Genomic DNA, 22,232 nt, shown 5'->3' on the forward strand with positions numbered 1-22,232 from the left:
TATATGCTATTTCCTCTATTCTTTAAGCTCTTATTATTAGGCTTAACACTTTGACCTCAACTATGGCTTTATAACACGCACCCACGCACCCCTGAATTATTTAATTATATAGCAATTTCTTCAATTGTTAAATGTTACACCGATTTTCTCTAATAATTTTGAAATTTACTTATAATAGCAGAGGAAAACAAGTACAAATATTTTTATCCATCTAATTAGAAATATTTTTAATAAAACTTTTAATGGAGGGGTTTAATAATACAAGTAGATAATTCAAAAAAGAGTGTATGTGTCCACTACTTTTTAAAAGGTGAAGTAATATAGAGTGATAGCAGAAGGTGACAAGAATGTAATTAAATCCTTGTTACTATAGAAAAGTCCATGGTCCATGTGATCACTTAAAAAAAGCTATAGATTTTTTACTATTTTGCTACCTCTGGTTGAAACTTGAAAGGGAGTAAACCGGGAAGAGGAGAATCAAAATAATCCCTCCCAAGTCCCAATATAGCCGTTATAAAAGATTCGATCGCCCAAGTTTTAAATACAAGGACACATAATAATGGCACACAAATTGGCCAATTCCGACCACAAGAACGAGTTAAAAATTTGTTTTCCTTATATCATGTCTTTTAACTGACACCTCCAACGGCTATCCATTTCTGAGCACTGGCACTCACATGTACGTCACCAAATTTGAAATCCCAACCCCTTCCTCTGCATGACTGCTGCATCCATTGGCCAAAGAACACCACCTCTATATCTCCTCGGTTCTCGCGCCAGTACAACTATAATATAAATCTAGATACGAGAAAGTCCCAGTCCTTTTGGGTTCCAATCTCTCTCTTTCTCTCGCTTCTCTGTTGATTTGAGCAAATGGGTCTTTGTCTGAGCAAGAAGAAGACTAAAGATGCCAACTCTCCTCCTCCTCCTCCTCCTCTTCCTCCTCCGGTTTCAAATGAGGAGAAGGTGGAGAAGAATAAGGCAATAAAGACGGTGGTAGCATCCAAACTAACCACGGGAGTAGCAGTTACATCATCCAAGAAGAAGCCAGTGTTCGCCATTGCCCAGACCACCAAAACGGCTGTGCTTGCCCCTGAGGAGAAGGAGAAGAAGAAAGTAGAGATACCCGCAAATGGCAATGATGGTGGAGTGGCCATGGTGGAGGGAATGTTGCATGCTCCATTCAGGGCATCAAGCTGCACCAAGGAGGAGGTGGACGCAATACTAATCCAATGCGGCCGCCTCAGCCACAGCTCCTCGGGGAGGGAAGGCGGCGGCGGGCATAGGAGGCGTTCGAGCTCGAAGCGGAGCTTCGACTTCGACAACGAGAAGAAAGGCGAGGAAGAAGACGGAGAGAAACCACTGTCGAGGCCGTCTCCTCAAAGGAGAACACCCAGTAGGGAGAGGGTTATGGAAAGGGAGCATAATAAGCATTCAAGGAGCCGGGAAAGGGAAAGTGGCGGGGGGAGGAGGACAAGCCGGTCTCCCGCGAGGAGGCCAGACGGCCAGGTTCTGAGCGAGAGGCCGAAGCAGCCGGTGAAGATGGTGTCGGTGCCGGCGAGGGAGAAAGGGAGTTGTTCCAGGAGGGCTTCCCCTCGGTCACAGTCACCGTCCAACACGTGTAGGATTCTCGATGAGAATTCTCTGCATTGCCCGCGGCAATTGCTGGGCCAGAGCTCGCCGAGGAAGGCGGCGAGGTCGCCCTACCGGAGGAATCCGATGGCCGAGATCGACGAGAACATTCTCAGAGGAAATCAAATTGGTAGAGGAAGCAACAACTACAAGGTGCTGAAGGCTAAAGATGTAAAGCTCAATCAATCACAAGCTCAGGTGAAGTAACATACATAACATGTAGCTCTAAACTTGCCGTTCTTTTCCTCCTTTCTCTCTCTTTTATCTTCTTTTGATGGCATAATTGAATTTCTTATCTGGAATGTTGCAGAAAGAGAGGCAAAATATTGTAGACATTGAACAACAGGTGAACTGTAAAGCTAAGAAGGAAGAGAAGGAGTGTGAAATAGTGGAGGATGCTAAGGGAAGTCTCAATCCTAGCACTGTAACAAGAACTAGATCATTGAGGAGATCTTCTAGAGATTCTGATCAAAATCTTGGCCTGAACCAAGATGCCACTCTTGGCAAAAATTCGTTCACGTCCTTGATGCTTGAAGAGATCCAGAACGACCAAAAGGAGGACAAACCGGTGGCCTTCACTCTCCCAGCTTGTTTGTCCAAGGCATGCTCCATCCTGGAAGCCGTGGCAGATCTCAATTCTTCTTCTTCTGACAAGAAGAGCTTTGAATTTAAACCCAAGAATGTCATAGTGGGAGATAAAGGAGGCGAGACGGCAGAGTCCCAAGAATCTTGGGGGAGTAATGGCTACTTAGGCCAGGCGTGGTCTTCTTCCTGGGAGCCAAGCTCCATCGAATCCGTCGATCACCGTCAAACTTCGCGCTCTAACAACAACGGTAAGGAAGGGGAAGGTACTTTGGGTGGCAAGAAGAGAGGTTTTGATCATCAATGCCAGCTTCACGTCGGCAACGGCGGCGGCGGCGGTATTGGAAGTGGAAATTCCGGTGGTAGAGGTCTTTCACTACCAGTTCCTGGTGGTGGTGGTGGTGGTGGTGGTGCAAGCTCATAGTAGCAGTGGTATGATTTTGTTGGTGTCATAGCAAGAGGTTTTGCTATTGGCAGATGTAACTTTTTCTCTTCACAATTGTTTAGATGTCTCCTCCTTTAATGTTCTTCCACTCGTAAAGCAAAAGTCATTTTGCCTACAATGGGTTTGTGAAAGCCAACTTATATCTGACACTCATAAGTCTCAGAAAGCCAATGGATTTTACTCTCACAAGTCTCCTATGTCATTTCTTCAGCTTTTCCTGTATAATTGACATGGATGTAATTTTCTGGCTTAGAAAAGTCATCAATGATGGAAGTACAGAAAAAGGAAAAGAGAGGGTAAAGCCAGATCAGCCCATAAGCCTGTTTGGGTTCATATATTCTTAGATGTTGCAAATATAGAGCTCTACATGAGATATCAACATGAGCAAAAATCTTATATTTGAGTGACTGTCAATAACCTGCACATGGACCTAACTTAGCACTTGAAAAGACTATATTATGGCATCAATAAAATATAATCTTTTCATACATCAAGCCAAACTCTTCTCAAAAGCCCCCTAAATAACAATGCAAATTCAACTAATATGACAAGTAAATAGAAAACCAAACTTTTAAATCAATAAAAAAGAACCAACGATTACCATTGCGCAAAAATATTATCAGTAAGAGCCTTCTTAAAAATATTTGTTGCCAAGTACTGATATAGTTAACCTCCCACTACATAATTTTAGTCAAGTACAGTTCAAGAAACTTAAAAAAATTATATCCTCAAAGGGTTTTGAGAAAAAAAAAATACTAGGGTATCTAATTCTCAGATCATGTACAGCTGCAAAACTTAGCAGTTCATATGGTCAGTGAAGAAATCAGAATATGACCACCTCTCCTCATCTATTATTCTACGCATGATAGCTCCTACAATATTTTCTGTTAGTTAGAGCCTCATCTAAATCGGGTAATGCCAACTCAGATAAAAAAAGGCTGTCGAATATGGCCACACAATACTACACTGATGTGAAAAGGATGATCCCTTAGCTCCAAGCAGAAGGCTGATACAGGCGAGGTGCTTCAGACCGTTGCATGTTCTGCATGCTTGAAGCAATAAAGGCCTGAAGAAGGCTCTCTGCTGCTTTCGTTTGGTCAGGAGTACCGTGGATCTCAACAATGCATTCCGAAGCACTAGTAAGAGGATCACGTAACTTGATCCTTGCACCAGAGATCTAGAATGAACAAAAAAAAAAGTCCAAAGAAAACTTTCAGAATAATGGATATGCTCTATCAAGGAGATAAATATAACAGTTAACATTTGTAGAGGCACTAAGAGCTTCTGTATTTAGTTGATGAATTTTATCTGATTGCTACACAATGTATCTGAAAGGACTCTGCTAGAACCCACAACTAGTAAGGACAAACTTTCCTCATCAAGATGAATAATTTTAATACCATTGTACTGTCGAGATAAAATTAGTTTGACTCTCCTAAAGTGCTGCTATTACTAAAAGAATATTGAAACACATGCAACTGAAATTACCTGACGGATATCAGATAGAGTGCTCCCACCTGCTCCAATAACAGATGCCACTGCACTATTAGGAATCCTAATCTCCACAGAGCTGTTTATGTTTGGATAGCTGTTAAAATTATAAAAACATCAATTAATGGCATTCTTGAAACCAGACGTCGACTAAATAAGTGCTTATCATGAAGTGAAAGACACTATACCCTGTAGCAGTTGGTGGTCCTGGATAGCGCTGAGCTTCATACATTTGACCTGCACCCTGAAAAGAAAGTGGAAAATGAAATGCCTACAAAAGGAAAAAAAAATCGGCATCTACAAGTAATGAGGCACTCAGCCAAATATTTGTTTTTTAATAAAAAAAGTACCTTCAGATGATCATAACCACTAGAATTCCCAGCTCTACTCATGCCTGACGAAGGCAATCCTCTATTCGAGAAGCTCTCTGGAGGAGCATACTCACGAAAGGAGCCCATAGGTGCACTGTTGATAGCAGGACTTACAGATTGCGGTAATCCTCTGGTAGGCATACGATCTGAAGGAGGATACCCATGGAAATGAGGAGGGCTTCTAGATGGTGGTAATCTTCTGTTAGGCATGCGTTCTAAAGGAGGAAATCCATGGAAAGATGCAGGACTTCCGGACGGTGGTAATCCTCTGTTAGGCATGTGTTCTGGAGGAAAACCATAGAAAGGATCAGGACGTGTAGGACTTACAGCAGCTGTCCCACTTCGGAAAGTCCTGGTTCTAAGCCTTGAAGTTATCTCCTTTAGTGCTTCACTTGCAACAACTGGATTTCCAGATATCTGAAAGGCTAAAAGAAATGATGAATACACCAAAATAAACTTGCAATATCGATTGATGATGAGAAGTAGTGCAACATACTGAGAACAACTAAGCCAAGGAATAATAGCTAAGTCACCTGCACAAGCTCCTCATCAGCGGATGTATATTTTGGCTTATCTTCCTTAGAGTAAACTCGAATGTCTGCCCTTGTTCTCCTCCTCATTTCTGTAATTATATTGCCACCTTGTCCAATTATGCAACCAACCTTACTTGATGGAACAAGAAGCCTAGTAGTTACGACATCATTCTCAGATGTTGCACTTGCTTTTCTTTGAAGCATAAGAAGAGCCTCAATTGTTGGAGAGATTGGATCAGAAGGAACCTAAAAGATGTAGTCATATCTACCAATCAGAAGTCATGTCAATTATAATATTAGTTAAGATTATCTTCAAAAAGGAAGAGCAAGAGGCATCTATTCAGATAGATACAGATAATATTTACCTCCTTAGATGAGATAACAATGACCCGTTCTCCAGCCTCTGGAGCAGTGTCCTCAATTTGAATGCGAGCACCTGTCTGTTGCTCTAAATGTCGGACACTGACCCCACCTTTCCCAATTACCCCACCAATCTTCCCACTTGCACATAACATTCTCACAGAAAACTCTTCTGTTATTTCCCTGTTAAAGCAACCACTCTTATAACCATCGAAAGCAAATCCAGATGGTTCTCTATGGCCATCAAACCATGGTGCTGGTGGAGGAAGACCACCATACTGGTGAGACCATATTGAATTTCCTTGAGGCAATGGAGGAGGCATGGAACCAGAAGACTCGTGTAAACCTCGAGTGCTGGCATATATAAGATCTTCTAGAGGAGGATTTTCTTTATGAGGATGCTGATGCAAACGAGTGGAAATCTCATACAGTGCCTTCGTCACGACAGATGGCATTCCTGATATCTAAAAGTGCAGAGAAAGCCAGATGTTGAAATACAAAAATGGGAAGATTAAGGGAATTGATCCAGCAAAACATGCATATGTGATAATTTCAAATGAAATGATGACAACACAACTTTGAGAAGAAAATTTGAACCCTTAAACAACCTATGTTGAAGTTAAGCAGCTTTTAGATATCAGTTTTCAAAATACTAAATTCTTCAGATCAAAGCAAGCCACAGTAAACTAATCACATAACTAAAGCTAATAGAACCACAATAAATTTACAGAAAGTAATTCCTACTGAAAACAGGTAATATTTCATAGAATTACATGTAAAGTTTACTGTCTTGGAAGATTTCAACAGAAAACAGGTAATATTGGGTGAGTTGTTACGGAGTCCCTGTATAAAGAAACTAAATACTATCCTAGTCTGATTCAAGCTAGTGAAGCAATATGTATTCTCATTCACATAAGTGTTATGATATGAGATAACACTCAAGGGAATTTTAAATATGTCAACAAAATTTGGTTTAAGTAAAATATCACAAGCACTGGTTGAAAGAAATATAATCTAAAATGTAAGCATTTGGAGATGCTGAGCAATAACAAGTTAAATGGAAAAAGGGAGTACATACACAGGCTTTACAGATATTTAGCGAACGTTATAATGAGTAATATACTGATATGAAGTGTCTCCAAAAAAAAAAAAAAGGAAGTAATTTGTGTTAGCGGATCTTCTTCTTCTATCTATCAAAATTAAGAACTAGAAATTATATAAGTTCGCTAATGGAATGAGATTATGAGTAAACATATATGATCTCAATAAATCATAGTACACGATATCACATTCATCCAATATATGATCTCGTTTTCTCAAGTGTATTTTAGACGATTAAATTCTGTTGAATGAACTAAGATAACTAATTAAAAAGAATCATCTTTCGCATCTTAATAAATCGAGTAATGCATTATGAGTGCATTAACTATTAGAAACAAGCCATATAAGAAAAGCAGGAAACTAAAAGGATGCTACCTGCACCAACTCATCAGAGCTCATGGCACAAGGTGGAAGGTGCTCTGAGGGCAAGATGCGGATGCTTGCACCAGTATCACTTCGCAATTTCTGTATAATAGTGCCACCTTTACCCAAAAGGCACCCAACTTGATTGTTGGGAACCAGAATGCGAGCAGTGACTTCGTCATCAGGTTCATTCTTTTCATGCACCACTCCGCCATGCAGAACCTCATCTGCTGTGATCCTGTTGTTTACCTTCAATAAAGCATCCTGAGCAGGACAATGGGGTTTGATATTCTCTGGTTCATCAGCAGCAGCATTAACACTATCAGGCTCTTGATCAGAATCGGATTCTCCTGATTGTTTTGACGAGTAATTGAAAATGATTACAACTCTCTCCTCTGCCCCAGGAATAGCATCAGCAACCCTTATCTTTGCATGAGTCTCATCTCTAAGGGCATTAATAATGTCACCACCTTTTCCCAGAACACTACCAATCTTTTTAACAGGGCAAAGGATCCGATATAAAGTGTCAATTGGCTTTGAGGACATAGAACCATCATTGTGACCGGAACTTAGCCTTTTCCTTTTCTTGTCATCAAAATGAGGGCGTGAAGGCTTCCTGAAGGTACTTGATTTGCGTTTCCCATATTTCCCACCATCCATATTTTTATAAAATATAACACAGCTGCTGAAGTTCACTTTAACCTAATAATGAAGAAAAAGAATGTCCAATCAATATAGACACAGGTAATATCAGAACAGAATGTAAAAGATTGATGAAAATTCATAACATGCTTCCTGTCTATGTCATATTTCAAGCTTGTTAGTTTATAGACTGGACATTAGTTTTGGTAAATTTCAAGTTGATAAATTGTTCTGATGTCCTAAGACACGACAAATTCTTTATGTTACTCACACAAACGTCTGTTCGTCAATCAACACTAAGTTGTCTTTGCTCTTTCTAATGTTATCTAATCATTAATTTCTTCCACAAGCATAGAAAACACTACCAAATTAACAAGAATTTTAACCTATTCTCAAATAAGGCAGCAATTAATAGAATTCAACGTGCCGTTCCATTTTCCCGCACCGAATCATAAATCAGCCCTTAGCCACCACAAAGACGACAGTGTTCCCCCACTTCCTTCATATATTAAACCATACAGAGACTGAGAGCACCCAAAACCGCAAACTTTGGGCAAACCTAACATCACGAGCAGATTTCGGTTCGAGTAAAGTATCTCACAAGATAATTTTGTCAGTTAACAGAAAATATGAGGAGAAAAGAAGCTAGGGTTGGGTCTTGCGAGGATGGAAAGCGACAATAACACGTACCTTCTCTTCGTCTTCTTTCACCCTTCGTGTTCCTCAAAGCCGCAGAGCGAGAGAGCGATTAGGTTTCGATCGAGAAGACGATAAAATCGGAAGGAGCGACGCGCCGTCACTGGAAGAAAGAGTCGATGGAGTTGATGTTCCAACTCGACCGATCCGACCAGACCGGGATCTAACATCAAACCCAACCAGGGCGGGTAATCTCTTTCGGGGTCCTTTTTTAAGATTTATTACGAAAAACCTCCTATCTTTCTAGAAATTTAACAATCACTCCTCCCTTTATGGGTATATTTACAAAAAAGGCCCCTGGGGCCCCCGGAGATATGTAGGACAGAATATTCCATGTGGATGTGGTGTTTGGAAGTTGGAACGGAGCGTAGAAATATTTTTAAAAACGACAGTAACAAGACCGCAGACTGTAGTTTATTCTCACCCAAGTTTAAAATATGAGAAAAAAGAAGAGTACGTTTGAATACAATCTTAAAATAAAAAACAAGAATAACACTGTTGTAATTCCACCTTTATTCTACCCACGGATAGAGATAGCTATCCAACCTTTATTCCCACACAAACATCACTCTTCTTCATTTATTACCCCCCCTATCCACAAGAAAAGAAAGATGAGAGGATAGATAAAGTTGGAATAAGTTCTCACAGGTCGGATAAAAACTGGGTCCTTAGCAATAATAATGGACCCCCTTTAATTCAATACGAAACAAACATAAGGAAGAATACAAAGCTTGATGTAAAAGTTTCTTTTGGCATTGAAGTTGATTGATAGAATAGTGTATACAACCTATTAATATAATCTCAAACACGTGAGGCAAAAATCACACCCACCGTTCTGCCATCTGGTGGACGGTCGTTTTCATGCGACCAAATCTTATTGGCCGACACGTGTCCTATTACCCTTAGTTTGATAGAGACGGTGGAAAACCAAACTAACCGTGTATACTCCAAGTCCACGTGTCGGATAGACCGGATGAGTAATTGGTGGTGGTCCACCTCCCACTGCAGCGGTGAGTTTGAAATTTGAATTCCACCCTATCCTATTTGTTTTCAAATTAGGGCGCAAATTTACTATTAACCTCGTTCATTTTATAGATGATTTAAATAAACTGTAAATATAAAACGATATTAACACTTTTAAATACTTTAAGACCAAAATAGAAATAATTTAGGTATTTAACTATTTTTTAAATTAGGGAAAATATTAAGTACGTTGGTTGTAGGGGTTTTTGATGCATTAAAAGTAAAATATGAGTTAAATTATAAAAATTAAAATAGTATGGTGTAAATTATAATTAAAAAACAAAACTATATGTATTATTTAATAAAATATAACTTTTATTTGAGTTTCTATATATTGTGATTCATATTTAATAAATTACCAGTGTGATAATAAAATAGAATTATTTCTTTACTTACACATATGAGTATATAAATATTCTTTATGCGTTATAAACATATACACGGTAACTTTTGCTTTACAAACACTTATCCTTATCTCCGTTCATACGAAATCAATCAAAAAAATAACCAAGATTGTTCTCCTCTCTAAATCTTTTTGTCAATGGGTAACTTGGTCAACCAATGTCCTTTAAAATCAACTTTGGTCAGAGCATGATTAGTTGATAACCCTCTTTTAACTATTTAAGTATGAAATAATGCTTAATAATTAACGGGACATAACCACTTTGGGTGTAGATATTTTTTTTAGTATTACCCCTCTATTCACTAACTAAGTTTATTGATTATCCAAGAGTTTAAAGACTAGATATGAACTAAACAAAAGACTAATTATCTTTTAATACAATGATACTTAGATTCTACTAAACTTTTAGCCAGTATACTAACTCTTATAATAACTCTGAGCTGATCGTCATTGACCTACTACTTCAAATTATTGTGTCGATACTATATTTCTAATATGTACATATTGTCGAATCGAGCTGCTCTAATAAGCTAAACTATTAAAGTCACATACGCCGAACTAATTATTATAATTAGAGCCGACTCTATAATCTCTATGTAATTTTAATAGCAATATATTTAGACAGTTAAAAGAGAAGCTCATATTGTACGAGCATTCCTAATTGTTTAATTAGACACTATGCTCCTCTGAAAAAAATCTCTCTTTCTTTTATGTATGACTCATAGAAAATCCTAATCATTAATAATTAATAAGAAATGATCGATGTCTATATGGAAATGAGCACTAATTTAAGAGTCTAAGTGTTAATTATCTCTAAATTTAAATAACCAATGGAAGGGTCACCCCGGGTGCCCTTTATGATTTCATAAAAATGCACGTATTAAAATAAAAATAAAAATACTGAGAAGAAAAGGGTGTAAACAGTAATAAACACATAAGCAGGGGTACAATGAAAAAAAAATTCCTATCATTTGGCGTACATTGTAATGTATCGTTAGGGTGTTTAGGCATCGTTACTCTACGTGCACACAGGACTACCGAAGACGGCGATTGTTACTCGATTTGTTATACTAACGCTAGATTTATGTCATTATAAGTTTAAGAAGGGGGCAAAAAGTAAAAAAGACAGCCAGCTAAAGAGAGAAAGCTACTTATAACTAAAGCAAGAGGGGTGGGGGGGGTTTAAGATAAAAAGAAAGCCCCGGATAACAACCAAATCCAGTGCGAGGCCGCAAAGCCACGCCTCAACTCGAAAAGAAACCAAAGAGAGAGGGAGGAGGGCGAGAGTACAAAAAAGAGAATTTTTTCTTTTCCTCTTCTTTGGAGGATTAAAAGGAAAAGGTCAATAAAAACATTCTCGAGAACAAGATCATTGCGACTCCTTCCCTTTTCGTCGTCGTCGTCTTCTTCTTCTTCCTCTTCTTCTTCTTCTTCTATCTCTCTTTCCCTCCCTCTCTCTGAGAGGTTTGATGAGAAAAGCGGGAGGGCGGGATTCGAGTTCGTCAGATTTGGGGGCTGCTGTTTGATATTGGAAGGTAAGAAGAGGGAGATCTTTTTGATTCGTGGGTTGCCGGATTCGAGATGGCAACCAAGCGCGCGTACAAGCTCCGTATCCTATTGCTTGCCTACTGTTCTTTTTATTGATTTAATTGTTGGGTTTGATCTTGATGGAGATTTTTGGTGATCTTGTTCCCTAAACGTTCCCATTTGACGAAGACGTTCTTTTGTTTTTTCTTTCTCTTTTTTTTGTGAAATTGTTTGTGGTCCCTTGGATCGTACTTTTTTTCTTGTTTTGTTTTGGATTTGGCGAAAATGTGTTTGAATTAGAATTTGGGTATTGTTTCATCGTGGGATCCGATTTGGGATGCCTTGACTAGTGCGTCTAGAGGAGTTTGTAGCGCATGCTTCCAATGTCAATTGTCTCAAGATCGCAAAGAAGACTTCGAGGGTTCTCCTCACCGGTGGGGAGGATCACAAGGTTAATCTTTGGGCTATAGGCAAGCCAAATGCCATATTGGTAGGTTACTTGAAATCTCCCAGAGTAGCTCTCCTACTGCTTATAAGAAAATACTAGATTTATGCCTAGATTATATCAATTATTGTTAAAGAAATGTATAATTTTTCCCATGTTCAGAGCCTATTGGGCCATACAAGTCCAGTTGAGTCAGTGAGCTTTGATTCTTCTGAAATTCTTGTGGCCGCTGGAGCGGCAAGTGGCACTATAAAATTATGGGACCTGGAGGAGGCGAAAGGTGTAAACTGGTTCATCCTCGTGAAATTTACATTACTGTTAATGTGGAAAGGGAACAACTTTCTAACAATCTGATGTTTCTTTTGGCCTTCAGTTGTTCGCACTCTCACAGGGCACAGGTCCAATTGTATATCAATCGACTTCCATCCGTTTGGGGAATTCTTTGCATCTGGTTCATTGGATACTAACCTAAAGATATGGGATATTCGAAGAAAGGGATGCATTCACACATACAAGGGTCACACTCGTGGAGTTAGTGTGCTTAGATTCACCCCTGATGGTCGGTGGGTTGTTTCTGGTGGGGAGGACAACACGGTGAAGGTAATTGGTCGGTCCTCATTGCTTATTTGTACTCTCACAAGACTAACAGGATGTAGATAAGAGTTTTGCTGAATTTTATATGTTCTTATCCTTTAAAGTTAGTACAGTGCCATTTCTATGTGGCAGTTTTGTTGTTCATGCCATCTATATGGACATTGTAATAGACTTTCTTAACCTACAGATTGCACTAATAAAACTTTCTAGATACTTTGTAGCTGCACATAATACTTGCTCTGGCTCTGAATTCTCTGGGCAGATCTGGGATTTGACTGCTGGGAAGCTCTTGACTGACTTCAAAGTTCACGAGGGTCAGATTCAGTGTATAGATTTCCACCCTCATGAGTTTCTACTGGCGACAGGTTAGATACATTTTCCTACCCTTCTGTTCTGATATTCTTTTTTTTTTTATTGTTTTAAAGCAGATCCATTAGGATTATGTTTGAGGACTTTTATCCTTGTTAAAATCTCCCAGAATTATTAGAGGTTTATATCCATGAAGATTCACATTAACATATGCGTTCCGATAAATGTGTGTACCATCGAATATTTACATAGGTAACCTTATTAGTATCACATTGTCATTAAAAGATCAACAAAATGGAAGGGCTGATGATTGAGTTTTACGGTAGCAAGTTCTGTCCTTGATTTATAAAGGATACATGTTCAATCTGAACATGCCATTTATATCCTTAAACAGAAAAGGAGTACAACTATATTACTAGAAGCATGTTAAGAATATTGATCCATAAAATTGTTTCTCTTTGAAAGGTGGATTCATCGCTTTATTTTCCGAGAGAACCATATTGTTAGCATCCTGATAGTTTTATTGTTAGCAGATCACAATCCATTTTATCTACTTCTTTATGGATCTTTTAAGAACATTTCTTATTCCCGGGGAATTTAAAGATGGAGATGACATTTTAGCCATGAAGAATAGAAAATTCCATCTATGAGGTGTCAGAGTGTCAAGTGAGAGGCCTACGAACTTCTGGTTCTTTGAAAAAGAAAGGTGCATGGGGGAGAAAAAAATATAGGTCATAGGAAGTGAAAGTGTAGGCCTTCTGATTTACTCAAAAAGAACTTACCATTTTGTCACGTATTTTAGTGATTTTATAGTTTATTAAAAATTCATTTGTTTCAACCAGAATTAGTTGTCTTAGAAGAAAATGATGTTGGCAAGTTGGCAAGATAGGGTAGAGATTGGAACTTGAGCTCCTAGCATTTGCTGTAGGGAATTGCCAAAGAACCAAGCATAACACAATTCCATGTTACATTTTGTAAATGGTATTCAGAATTTAGTAGGGTATTCTGTGTAACGAAAGAAATTGTACCTTTTGGCTTTGTCCAAGTATTGTTGGAATGACATAAATGAATACAGGAATGACAGAATTGAACCCAACATGAATAGAAGGATAAAGATACGATTTTTAGACTGTAGAGGTTCTATATGATATGTGTGATTTCAAGTTTTTGAAAGCTAAAGACAAATAAGTACTTAGAAGTACATAAGCTATAAGCACTTATAGCAGCGGCATTTTTTTGGGGATTCTATACCATGCAACATGATGCCGTCTCATGTTTAAAATTCTTTGTAGCTTTGTATTACAAACTAAGAAAAGAGCTCATTTTGTTGAGACTTCTGATGATAAATAGCTATATACTGGACATCTATCTATCAAGTAGTTACTTCAAGTGAATCCATATATTTCATTATTAATGCATAAGCAGATTTTCTATGACTTAGCTTTCATTTATGATCTCTCCTTGAAATGTTGCAGGTTCAGCTGATAAGACTGTTAAATTTTGGGACCTGGAGACTTTCGAACTGATTGGATCATCTGGGCCTGAGGTATCAGACATCTTCTTATAGCTTAGTGTTTGAACATTGAGCGACACTCTTTGCTGGTCTCATCTATAACAACAATCTGTTCATTTTGATCATGATTTACTGACAAACGGTAGATGGATTAAGTAGCTATCGGCTGCTTACAGAATATTTCATGATCAGTTACTTGTTAATATGTAAAATGACCAAACTTCATTTTCCAGACCAGTGGTGTTCGCTCTATGACTTTCAACAGTGATGGAAGAACACTGTTTTGTGGATTACATGAAAGCTTGAAGGTATATTATCTATCTATTACTCTTCTCTTGCCTGAGTAGAATATTTCACTAACATTTTATACTTCTAGGTTCTCTCTTGGGAACCAATAAGATGTCATGATGTGGTCGATGTGGGATGGTCTAGGTTATCAGATCTAAATGTCCACGAGGGGAAGCTTCTTGGGTGCTCATACAACCAAACTTGTGTAGGAATATGGGTTGTCGACTTGTCGGTATGATCCAGCTCTCTATTACTTGTGATTATTTACTAAACCATTATGTATATTCCTGATATCTTGAGTTACAGCTTGTTGAGCCATACTCAGTTAGGAGTGCCGAAGAAAAATCTAATGCAAGCATTAATGCGCCCACACAAACTGATGTAAAGTCTAGCTTGGGAAGATTATCCATTTCGAAAGATTCAGGTACTGTTATAGGCACTTGTCCTCTTAAGTTGTAGGATTCTTAGTTCTTTAGAGCTTTTCTATCTTCATAAAATAAAAACTATACTATTGTTTACTTCTTTTTTTCAAACTGCAGCTAGTGGTAGTTCTTCTGGTGTTCCCCAGAGAATTGGATCAAGCTCTGGTTCAAGGACAAGTCCCAACAGATCTTCTTTTACAATGTTCAAGAGGAATTCATCAAAGACCCAAGGAACAACCAATGTTCAGAATGCCAACAAGTCTGATGCCATCCGTGCCAGTTCCCCTAGAATTAGTTCAAGATTGGAAGCAACTGCTGATTGTAGAAAAGAAAGTGCTGATGTTGCACCTTCTGCTGTCCCCAGAACTAGATCTAAAGTGGACCTTTCTACCAATCCTGCAAAAGAAGCTGATGTTGTGGTACCCCCTAGAACTAGCTCAAGTGGGGATGTGAGTAATAAAGAAATCTCTACTGTGGCACCTGTCATTGTTCCAAGAATTAGCTCAAGAGTCAGTATTTCTGCCAATCCTAGAAAAGCAGCAAGCCATGTAATACCAGTCATTGTCCCAAGAACTAGTACTAGCTCGAGGGCGGATCTGGCTGCTAATCCAATCGGACCAACTAGTAGTGTGATACCTTTTATTTTACCAAGAACTGGTTCAGGAGTGGATCTGGCTGCAGATCCTAGAAACATAACTGCTGATATTGCACCTAACATCCTCATAACTAACTTAAGAGTGGATCAGGCAACTGACTCTGGAAGAGATAATGGTGGTGGAGTAGCACTACCATATGCAATGCGGTCAAAAGGTGCTAATCTACAAAGAAGAGATGATTCAAAGGGAGAAACTACCCCCACTAGTTCTAGTTCTATGGACAGTGAGAATGTTGAATACGTTGAAGATGATGATCAATATACTAAATCTGTTGTTGATGGTGTTAAAAATCCATTACCTGCCAATGAAGCAAACATGAAGCCTGTTAAATTCAATAGGACAGGGAAGTTTGGAGCAAATAGATTGATGGAACCAAGCCAAAATTACGATGTTGGCTATGGTGAGTTTTTCATACTGGGGAATTGCCAAGTAATGATTATGTACTTTTTGTATGGCCTTTCTGCATCATTCTCTTTTAACCTTTGTATCAAAATATCTACTTATCATAGAATACTCTGCATATTCCGCTCATATTGTTTGAAGATATGAACTCAAGTTGCACTCATCCTTATAGACAGTGATCTGCTAAAAATCTTCCACATTTTTCTTGCTATTGATTTTCTTAAATATACTAATATCCATAAACGGACACATCCTCCTCCAATTTTTAAAGTGTCGATAGACAAAAAAAGTTCTGGACATGCATTTACTTTGACTATGCATTTAATGCCATAAAAGAGACGATGCTAACAGGAATATTGAAATAGCATATATTAACAGAGAAACAAAGTTAGATGTTTGAAAGCATGTAAAAACAACAATCAACTGATTTGAATTACTCTGAACTAGTTAACTAAATATCTTCTATCAGCTGTTCAAACTGATAAATTTGGAACCACTTGATTGGAAAGAACTCTCCAAAAGCATGGTTTTCATTTTCTAGACAATGATGTAATTATAAGCAGAAGACTTGGCTCTTAAATATAAATCACTAGCATCTAGAGCTGACAATATTGCCTTAATACAGTCACTAATAGCCTAGTTCAATTGCACACATATATTCGATATATGTATATATTCGTGACTTGTTGCTTGCAAATATGTTGGTGTACAAAACTACAAATCATGATATAAGGGCAATCTTTTTCCTTTTCTGCAACTACTAATGTTCTGATGTCAATTTTATGTTTTCAGTTTTTAAGCATAACTGAACTTTTTCGAATACATTAGTAGCTGAAACAGTATTATCTCCCTTTTGTGTTAGACGATATGAAAGACAATAAAAGATGCGTTTTTTTGTTGAAGTTTCAAAAGAGTTAATTTTCATATATCTTCTTGTCTGTTAAACTTGTTAACATCTGTTAATCTGCAGTATTTGTTATCATGATAACTATGTAGGAAGAACAAGATTACGAGTTGCAAGCTGGGAAAGGAATGAAATGGTTCCTATAAATGAAGGGCCAGTAAGAAGTTATTCCTCTGAAGCAATGCCAGCTGCTGACATCACTTTTTCGGTATTACATTCTTCATCCAGATTTTGATTATTGAGCAGTGATGTTCTTCCAAAATTCTCTTATGTTTTCTGCCTTTTTCCTTCCTCTTTGCACTGGAGGTGGTTGGCTTTCCTTAGCTCATACCTTGTCTGATCATTTCAGTTATGAATGTCAGAAACTTCTTTTTGCCTTCATTTTTTAGTTTTTTTTTTGTTCTTTTCAAGTTGTACAAAGTATGATGAATATTGAGAAGGCGACAAATTTAAAGGAGGTATTGCCAAGGTTGTGAAGTTGCATTTTACACTCACTTAGCTTTTCTGAATGTAGAAATTTATACAAAATCTGATGGTTAAGGAGGTGAATGACTCTAGATGCATGCCAAGATTTTATCTAGTAAATTACAACTTTATGAGGGAATTGAGGCTCAATTATTATCTCGCTGCGCCATAATAGGGGAAAAAAGATAATCTGATTCTGAGTAGCATGGGCCATCTTCTCATTTATTTTGATGGATTATTGAAATTTCTGAAGTATCAATGTCTTGAAATTGGAAAGAAAGATGAATTTGAATGAGACAGCTGGAGGGTCGTCAATATCAGCTAGGCCCTTTATAGTGCAGATTCCTTAGCAGGAACTTGGTTGCTCTATAGTTAGATCTTAACTTTTGGATGAGACAGCTGCAATCTTTCCTTCTTTTGGATAATTATCAGATAACACTGTCAGAATTCCCACATCAATAGAAGTATTGAAAATAAGTGCCCTCATTATACAGGTCAGCTCCTTCAATTCCATTACTTCAACATGGGATCAACAAAATTGATTTCTTGTTTATTTGATCTCTTTCCTTAAGAGTCCGTCATGTGTAATCTGTCAAGGAACAGCACAAGTTACATCAATATGCATCAATAGCTTAACTTATTATCTGTTTTCACTCTCTATTGTTTGCTGCTGCTGCTGCTAGTTTAATATGCTCCTGGACTATACATGTTATTAGAAAATGGAGATTATGTAGCTGTCTATATGATTTCCTAAGTATAACTTTGAATCTGCCCTTGGTCATCAGGTACTATCCTATTCCTTCATAGATTTGAGATTAACATTACATGTATAACTTGAACAAATTGAAAATACCATCTAGAGAGTCCCCTGCATACCAGAAGGTGCAATGCCAGAAATTTGTATTCATATTTGGATCATAAATAACCATTAGTGGTAGAATTTAGCTTATGTATATATGAAGATTGATATCATTGGAGCTCCTGATGTTCAAAGTAAAGGCATAATATAATTTGAAAATAGATAGTTCTTACTTCAGTATGTCCTTTATTTGTGTTCCTAATTGGCGTTTTGCCACTTTGATTGGAAAACTGCTCTCTCTTGTTCATTATATGTAAGACACTTATGTGTGGAAATCTGCCTTTTAAGTTCCAGTTGCCAATAGGTAACCTGGTTCTATAGTTTGTAAGTATATTTAATCTACAAGTTTTTTTGACATTTCTCGTGTTCCAATGTTTGAAACAGAGAGAAGGCTCTTCATTTGCTGGAAAAGATACAGTATCTGCTGGTGACGAGGATGTTATTTCTGGTATAATGGAACAACACTTAAAAGTCCTGAGAACATGGCAGTTCCGTTTAACGAAATTACAGGTAATTATATGTTGTATCTTGACAAAATTTACTGCTCTGATCGGCAAGGATGACAAAATGAAATGTCCTGATGTTTCCTGCTGGATTTCATCTTGTCAGTAAGTTGCTTCAAGATATGAAACTATGATTACATGTAGCTTGGTGGTGTTTCACAACCTGCGTCAACATTTATGTTTTTCTATATGATTGGTGTCATTTTTCTAGTTGATGGAACTTCTGTCATTGAGAGGCATGGCTGGATTCTTTGAAAGGCAAGAGATTGGTAGGAACCATATTTATATTATTTTCTGCTATCGCATATAAAAAGGAGAATTTCACATAAGAAAGGAGAATCCTCCAGCATTCGTTGGACTTGGAGAAGATGAAGTAAATAGAAGGCACAGATTCTGAGATTCATGTGTTGGGTGCACATGGGTTCTCACCTCAACCTTAAAGAGTGAAGCAGTGGAAGATGAAGTGGCTCAAAAAGCCATAAAACATCAAGCTAGTGTAGATTGCAGAATCCAACTTTCATAATTCATCAATTACATTCAGGACAGAAAAGGAAAGGTTAAAGACAACTTGTTATTAAATGACAGTGACATTAATTTTTACTGTTGTTAATTTAACAAAATTGCATATATAATTCAGTCCATTGCAGATAATTGGCTTCTTATTCAGTGATATAAATTCTGTAAATTATATTATTTTGGTATTTGTTCCTTCAAGTGTATTACCAATTTGGACAATGCTATACGCGCTAAAAGTTTCTATAGTTAAACAACTTGAAATTGATGGGGACACTGTCAGGCATGATGGATATCACCTTGACAAAAACTTCCCTTTTCTTTAGTCCTGTTACTTGTAAAGTCAAGCAAGTTATGCTGTGGTTCTTACTTAGTAAATCTTTCATCCATTGAACTGTTTGTATGCCTTCTGGAAAATTTGCAGGTGGTTCACCGGCTTTGGGAAAAGAATGATATGCGGGGTATCGTTAATGCAATGCAAAGGATGTCGGATCATGCTGTGTGTACCTCATGTTGTCTTTCATATGTATTTCTTTTACAGAGGAGATTTGTTTAATATCAATATCTTCTTTCTACAGGTCTCTGCTGACGTAGTTAGTGTATTGATGGAAAAGAGCGATATTATCACACTAGACATTTGCACTTTTCTTCTACCAATCATCACAAGCATTCTTGAAAGCAGGTTTGACAGGTATTTTTTCTTTACTTATCTTTGCTCCGTATTATTTTTGTTCAGCTCCTTTATAACCATTAAAAACTTGATTTCCTCGAAGCATGTCAATCCTATATAAGGTACCCACTGATATATAGTGATTATGGGACAAAACCTCTAGGTGTACATAGGCGAATATACAAGTTCTAGACGATTTAAACTTAACAAGATCAAAACCTGACTAAATTATGAAGAAATGAGTTGTGAAAGAAAAAAAAAAAATTAAAACTAAGAAATAATATGATAAATTTCAATAAATTTCAATTAATCTGATCCGACTTACAAATATACCAAATGACAGATAATCAAAATTTTGGTGTAAGGTGTTATATTTTAACTTCAATTAAAGTATGTATCTAACAAGTAAAACTGTTTATGGTATTTTATTAATGTAGAGAAGTTATAAATTCAGGCTGGTATTTACCTCAAATGAGGTGAAAAGGATAGTTATTTCTAATGTGCTACACTACTAGGTCCATCGACTACTCAATCTTGCGAGACCCATATTCACACGGGGCTGCACCTGTGAGCTGGTTACCTCAATATACCATGGTGAAGTTTAAAGCTTTATGCAGCAGAGCAAGGAGACTCTCTGCTAATGAAATATGAAATCCCAGTTGCTAGGTCAATGTTGGAGAATATAAACCTAAAAGTGAAAGACATAACATTCTGGAAGAAAGCATTATGCTTGGCTTCACTCGAGTAATTTAAAACTAACACATAGTTTACTAAATTATATTTGACCAATACATTTGAATGTGCAGTAGCAATTTGCTAGAACATTAAACCCATAATGTTTTACGCCTTGGTATATTTCTGATTGTATTTGAGTCGGGGCATACCTGTCTATCTAGCTGAAGTGCAAAAGAAGTTCAGTCAATTCCTTGGACCCAAAATTGGCCTGTCTAACACATGAGTTAGGTAGAAGACCTTTTTACAACGTAGAGGTGAACAGGGCAAATCTAGTCACTACTGTCTTTGAGGATTTTTAGCCATCATATCTGGTCAGTGGATCTCTTTTCAGAAAGATGAATACTCAAAAATATTGTCCAATACCTTTGGATTCCTAATAACCTGAACTTTTGAAGCCCTGAGCTTTATCTTACTTTTGCTTCAAGTTGTATCATTACTGGGAGCCAAATGGTCTATAAGGGAGTGTTGTTTACTAGGCTATGCTTGCATTTAGTTTCTTTTATTTCCTTGATGAAAGTAGGCTAGTTATTCCATAGTCATCTTCTCTTAGTGGAATACATTATATTTTTGCTGTGTAAAACCACAAAATAGCATAAAGTTCAATTGTAAAGAAGATTCAGCAGTCTGGAACCGGGTTTCATGCATTTGAGCACTGACTTTATGAATCTTTAGCATTATGTGCCAAATGTAGATGTTGGCTTCTATTCTAATTCTGGTATGTCAACTTACCAAGCACTAAGTGAAGTTCGATATTGACCATCTTGAGTCACAGGCATCTGACCATTGCCTTGGAGATGCTGCTCAAGCTTGTTAAAACCTTTGGTCCTGTGATCAGCTCAACTTTGTCAGCTGCTCCATCAGTTGGTGTAGATCTTCAGGCAGAACAGAGGTACCCTGTTTCCGTCTTTTTCTCTTTGGTTTAATTGGTTCTTTTGCTGATGTCTTGGCACCATGTCTTATGCCATCCAGGTTGGAGCGATGCAATTTATGCTTTATTGAACTGGAAAAATTAAAGTCTAGTCTCCCTTCTACCATACGGTAACTTATCACTGTGCTAATTTGAAAATTCATATGTGTAAATGCTATTCTTTACTCTGAAGATACTAGAATATCGCTACTTCAGGTTATGTTAAGGAAAAACTGGAATGTAGTTCTTTCAAGGACAATAACTTTATCTATCGTTTTCACAGACATGGAGGCTCTATAGGGAAGTTGGCACAGGAGTTACAGCTTACTCTCCAGGAGGTTTTCTGACTGACTGACTTGTACAGATGCATAGGTTGTTATAGTGCCATTATTTTGCTTCCTTTACCACAGCACGTCTTACTATGGTTGTGCCATTCCTTTGCTTCCCTAATCTACCGCATCTATTGTGGTGCTGCGGCTGCTTTTGGAGAAGCCATTCTGTGCAACAGTCTATCTATTCAAAAGCTGCAGCAGCTGTGAATGAACTAAATTAGTTGCACCAGGAAGAATGAGGCATAGCAAATGTTTTATAGATCACGTGAATCATTCGCTTTGATATGGAGAGGGTCCTTGACATGCTGTTCGAAAGATTTGCTAATCTGTATACCACTGATAGTCACACAAAAGGTCTATTTGTTTGTTTGTAGCTTTTAAAAAATCAAGGGTTTTCTGGTTCGCTATTTATCAGTTGTAAAGAGTACTTTATATCAGCTGTATACATTCATTCTTTGAAGTGCAGCTCTCAATTCTACTGTCGTTTCTATTTCTGACTTTCTCTAGTGTATCTTTCTTTCTGCTTGTGTAGTGGAATTCCTTGAC

The 22,232-nt window shown here is 37.6% G+C and overlaps 3 protein-coding genes across 4 annotated transcripts; 2 read left to right on the forward strand and 1 right to left on the reverse strand.

The window, feature by feature from the left end:
* Positions 1-612: 612 nt before the first annotated feature.
* On the forward strand, positions 613-3,429 carry LOC140767098 (uncharacterized protein At1g65710-like). Its single transcript, XM_073106882.1, has 2 exons — positions 613-1,830; positions 1,943-3,429. Exons 1-2 carry the CDS (start codon positions 874-876, stop codon positions 2,636-2,638), a joined length of 1,653 nt encoding a protein of 550 aa, XP_072962983.1. The 5' UTR covers positions 613-873; the 3' UTR covers positions 2,639-3,429.
* LOC140767097 (KH domain-containing protein At4g18375-like) lies at positions 3,299-8,380 on the reverse strand. Of its 2 annotated transcripts, none has more exons than XM_073106881.1 (8): positions 7,907-8,066; positions 6,891-7,580; positions 5,420-5,878; positions 5,055-5,300; positions 4,501-4,938; positions 4,339-4,394; positions 4,148-4,247; positions 3,299-3,836 (listed from the first exon to the last, which is right to left on the reverse strand). In XM_073106881.1, exons 2-8 carry the CDS (start codon positions 7,536-7,538, stop codon positions 3,648-3,650), a joined length of 2,136 nt encoding a protein of 711 aa, XP_072962982.1. In that variant the 5' UTR covers positions 7,539-7,580; positions 7,907-8,066; the 3' UTR covers positions 3,299-3,647. The 2 variants fall into 2 exon arrangements, with proteins under 2 accessions (XP_072962982.1, XP_072962981.1); XM_073106880.1 differs by lacking the exon at positions 7,907-8,066 and adding an exon at positions 8,211-8,380 and having other exon boundaries at positions 3,300-3,836.
* A 2,471-nt stretch (positions 8,381-10,851) lies between these two features.
* On the forward strand, positions 10,852-22,174 carry LOC140766729 (katanin p80 WD40 repeat-containing subunit B1 homolog KTN80.4-like). The gene is made up of 17 exons (XM_073106307.1): positions 10,852-11,251; positions 11,529-11,659; positions 11,777-11,894; positions 11,988-12,214; positions 12,471-12,573; positions 13,993-14,063; positions 14,264-14,338; positions 14,407-14,550; positions 14,625-14,742; positions 14,858-15,796; positions 16,795-16,910; positions 18,411-18,536; positions 19,467-19,541; positions 19,621-19,733; positions 21,220-21,336; positions 21,417-21,485; positions 21,638-22,174. The coding sequence occupies exons 1-17, from the start codon at positions 11,224-11,226 to the stop codon at positions 21,699-21,701; spliced, it is 2,634 nt and encodes an 877-aa protein (XP_072962408.1). The 5' UTR covers positions 10,852-11,223; the 3' UTR covers positions 21,702-22,174.
* The last annotated feature ends 58 nt before the right edge of the window (positions 22,175-22,232 follow it).

This window comes from Typha angustifolia, chromosome 9 (assembly GCF_048772165.1).
Source record: "Typha angustifolia cultivar Huaian chromosome 9, ASM4877216v1, whole genome shotgun sequence".
In the NCBI taxonomy this organism is placed as follows: Eukaryota; Viridiplantae; Streptophyta; class Magnoliopsida; order Poales; family Typhaceae; genus Typha; species Typha angustifolia.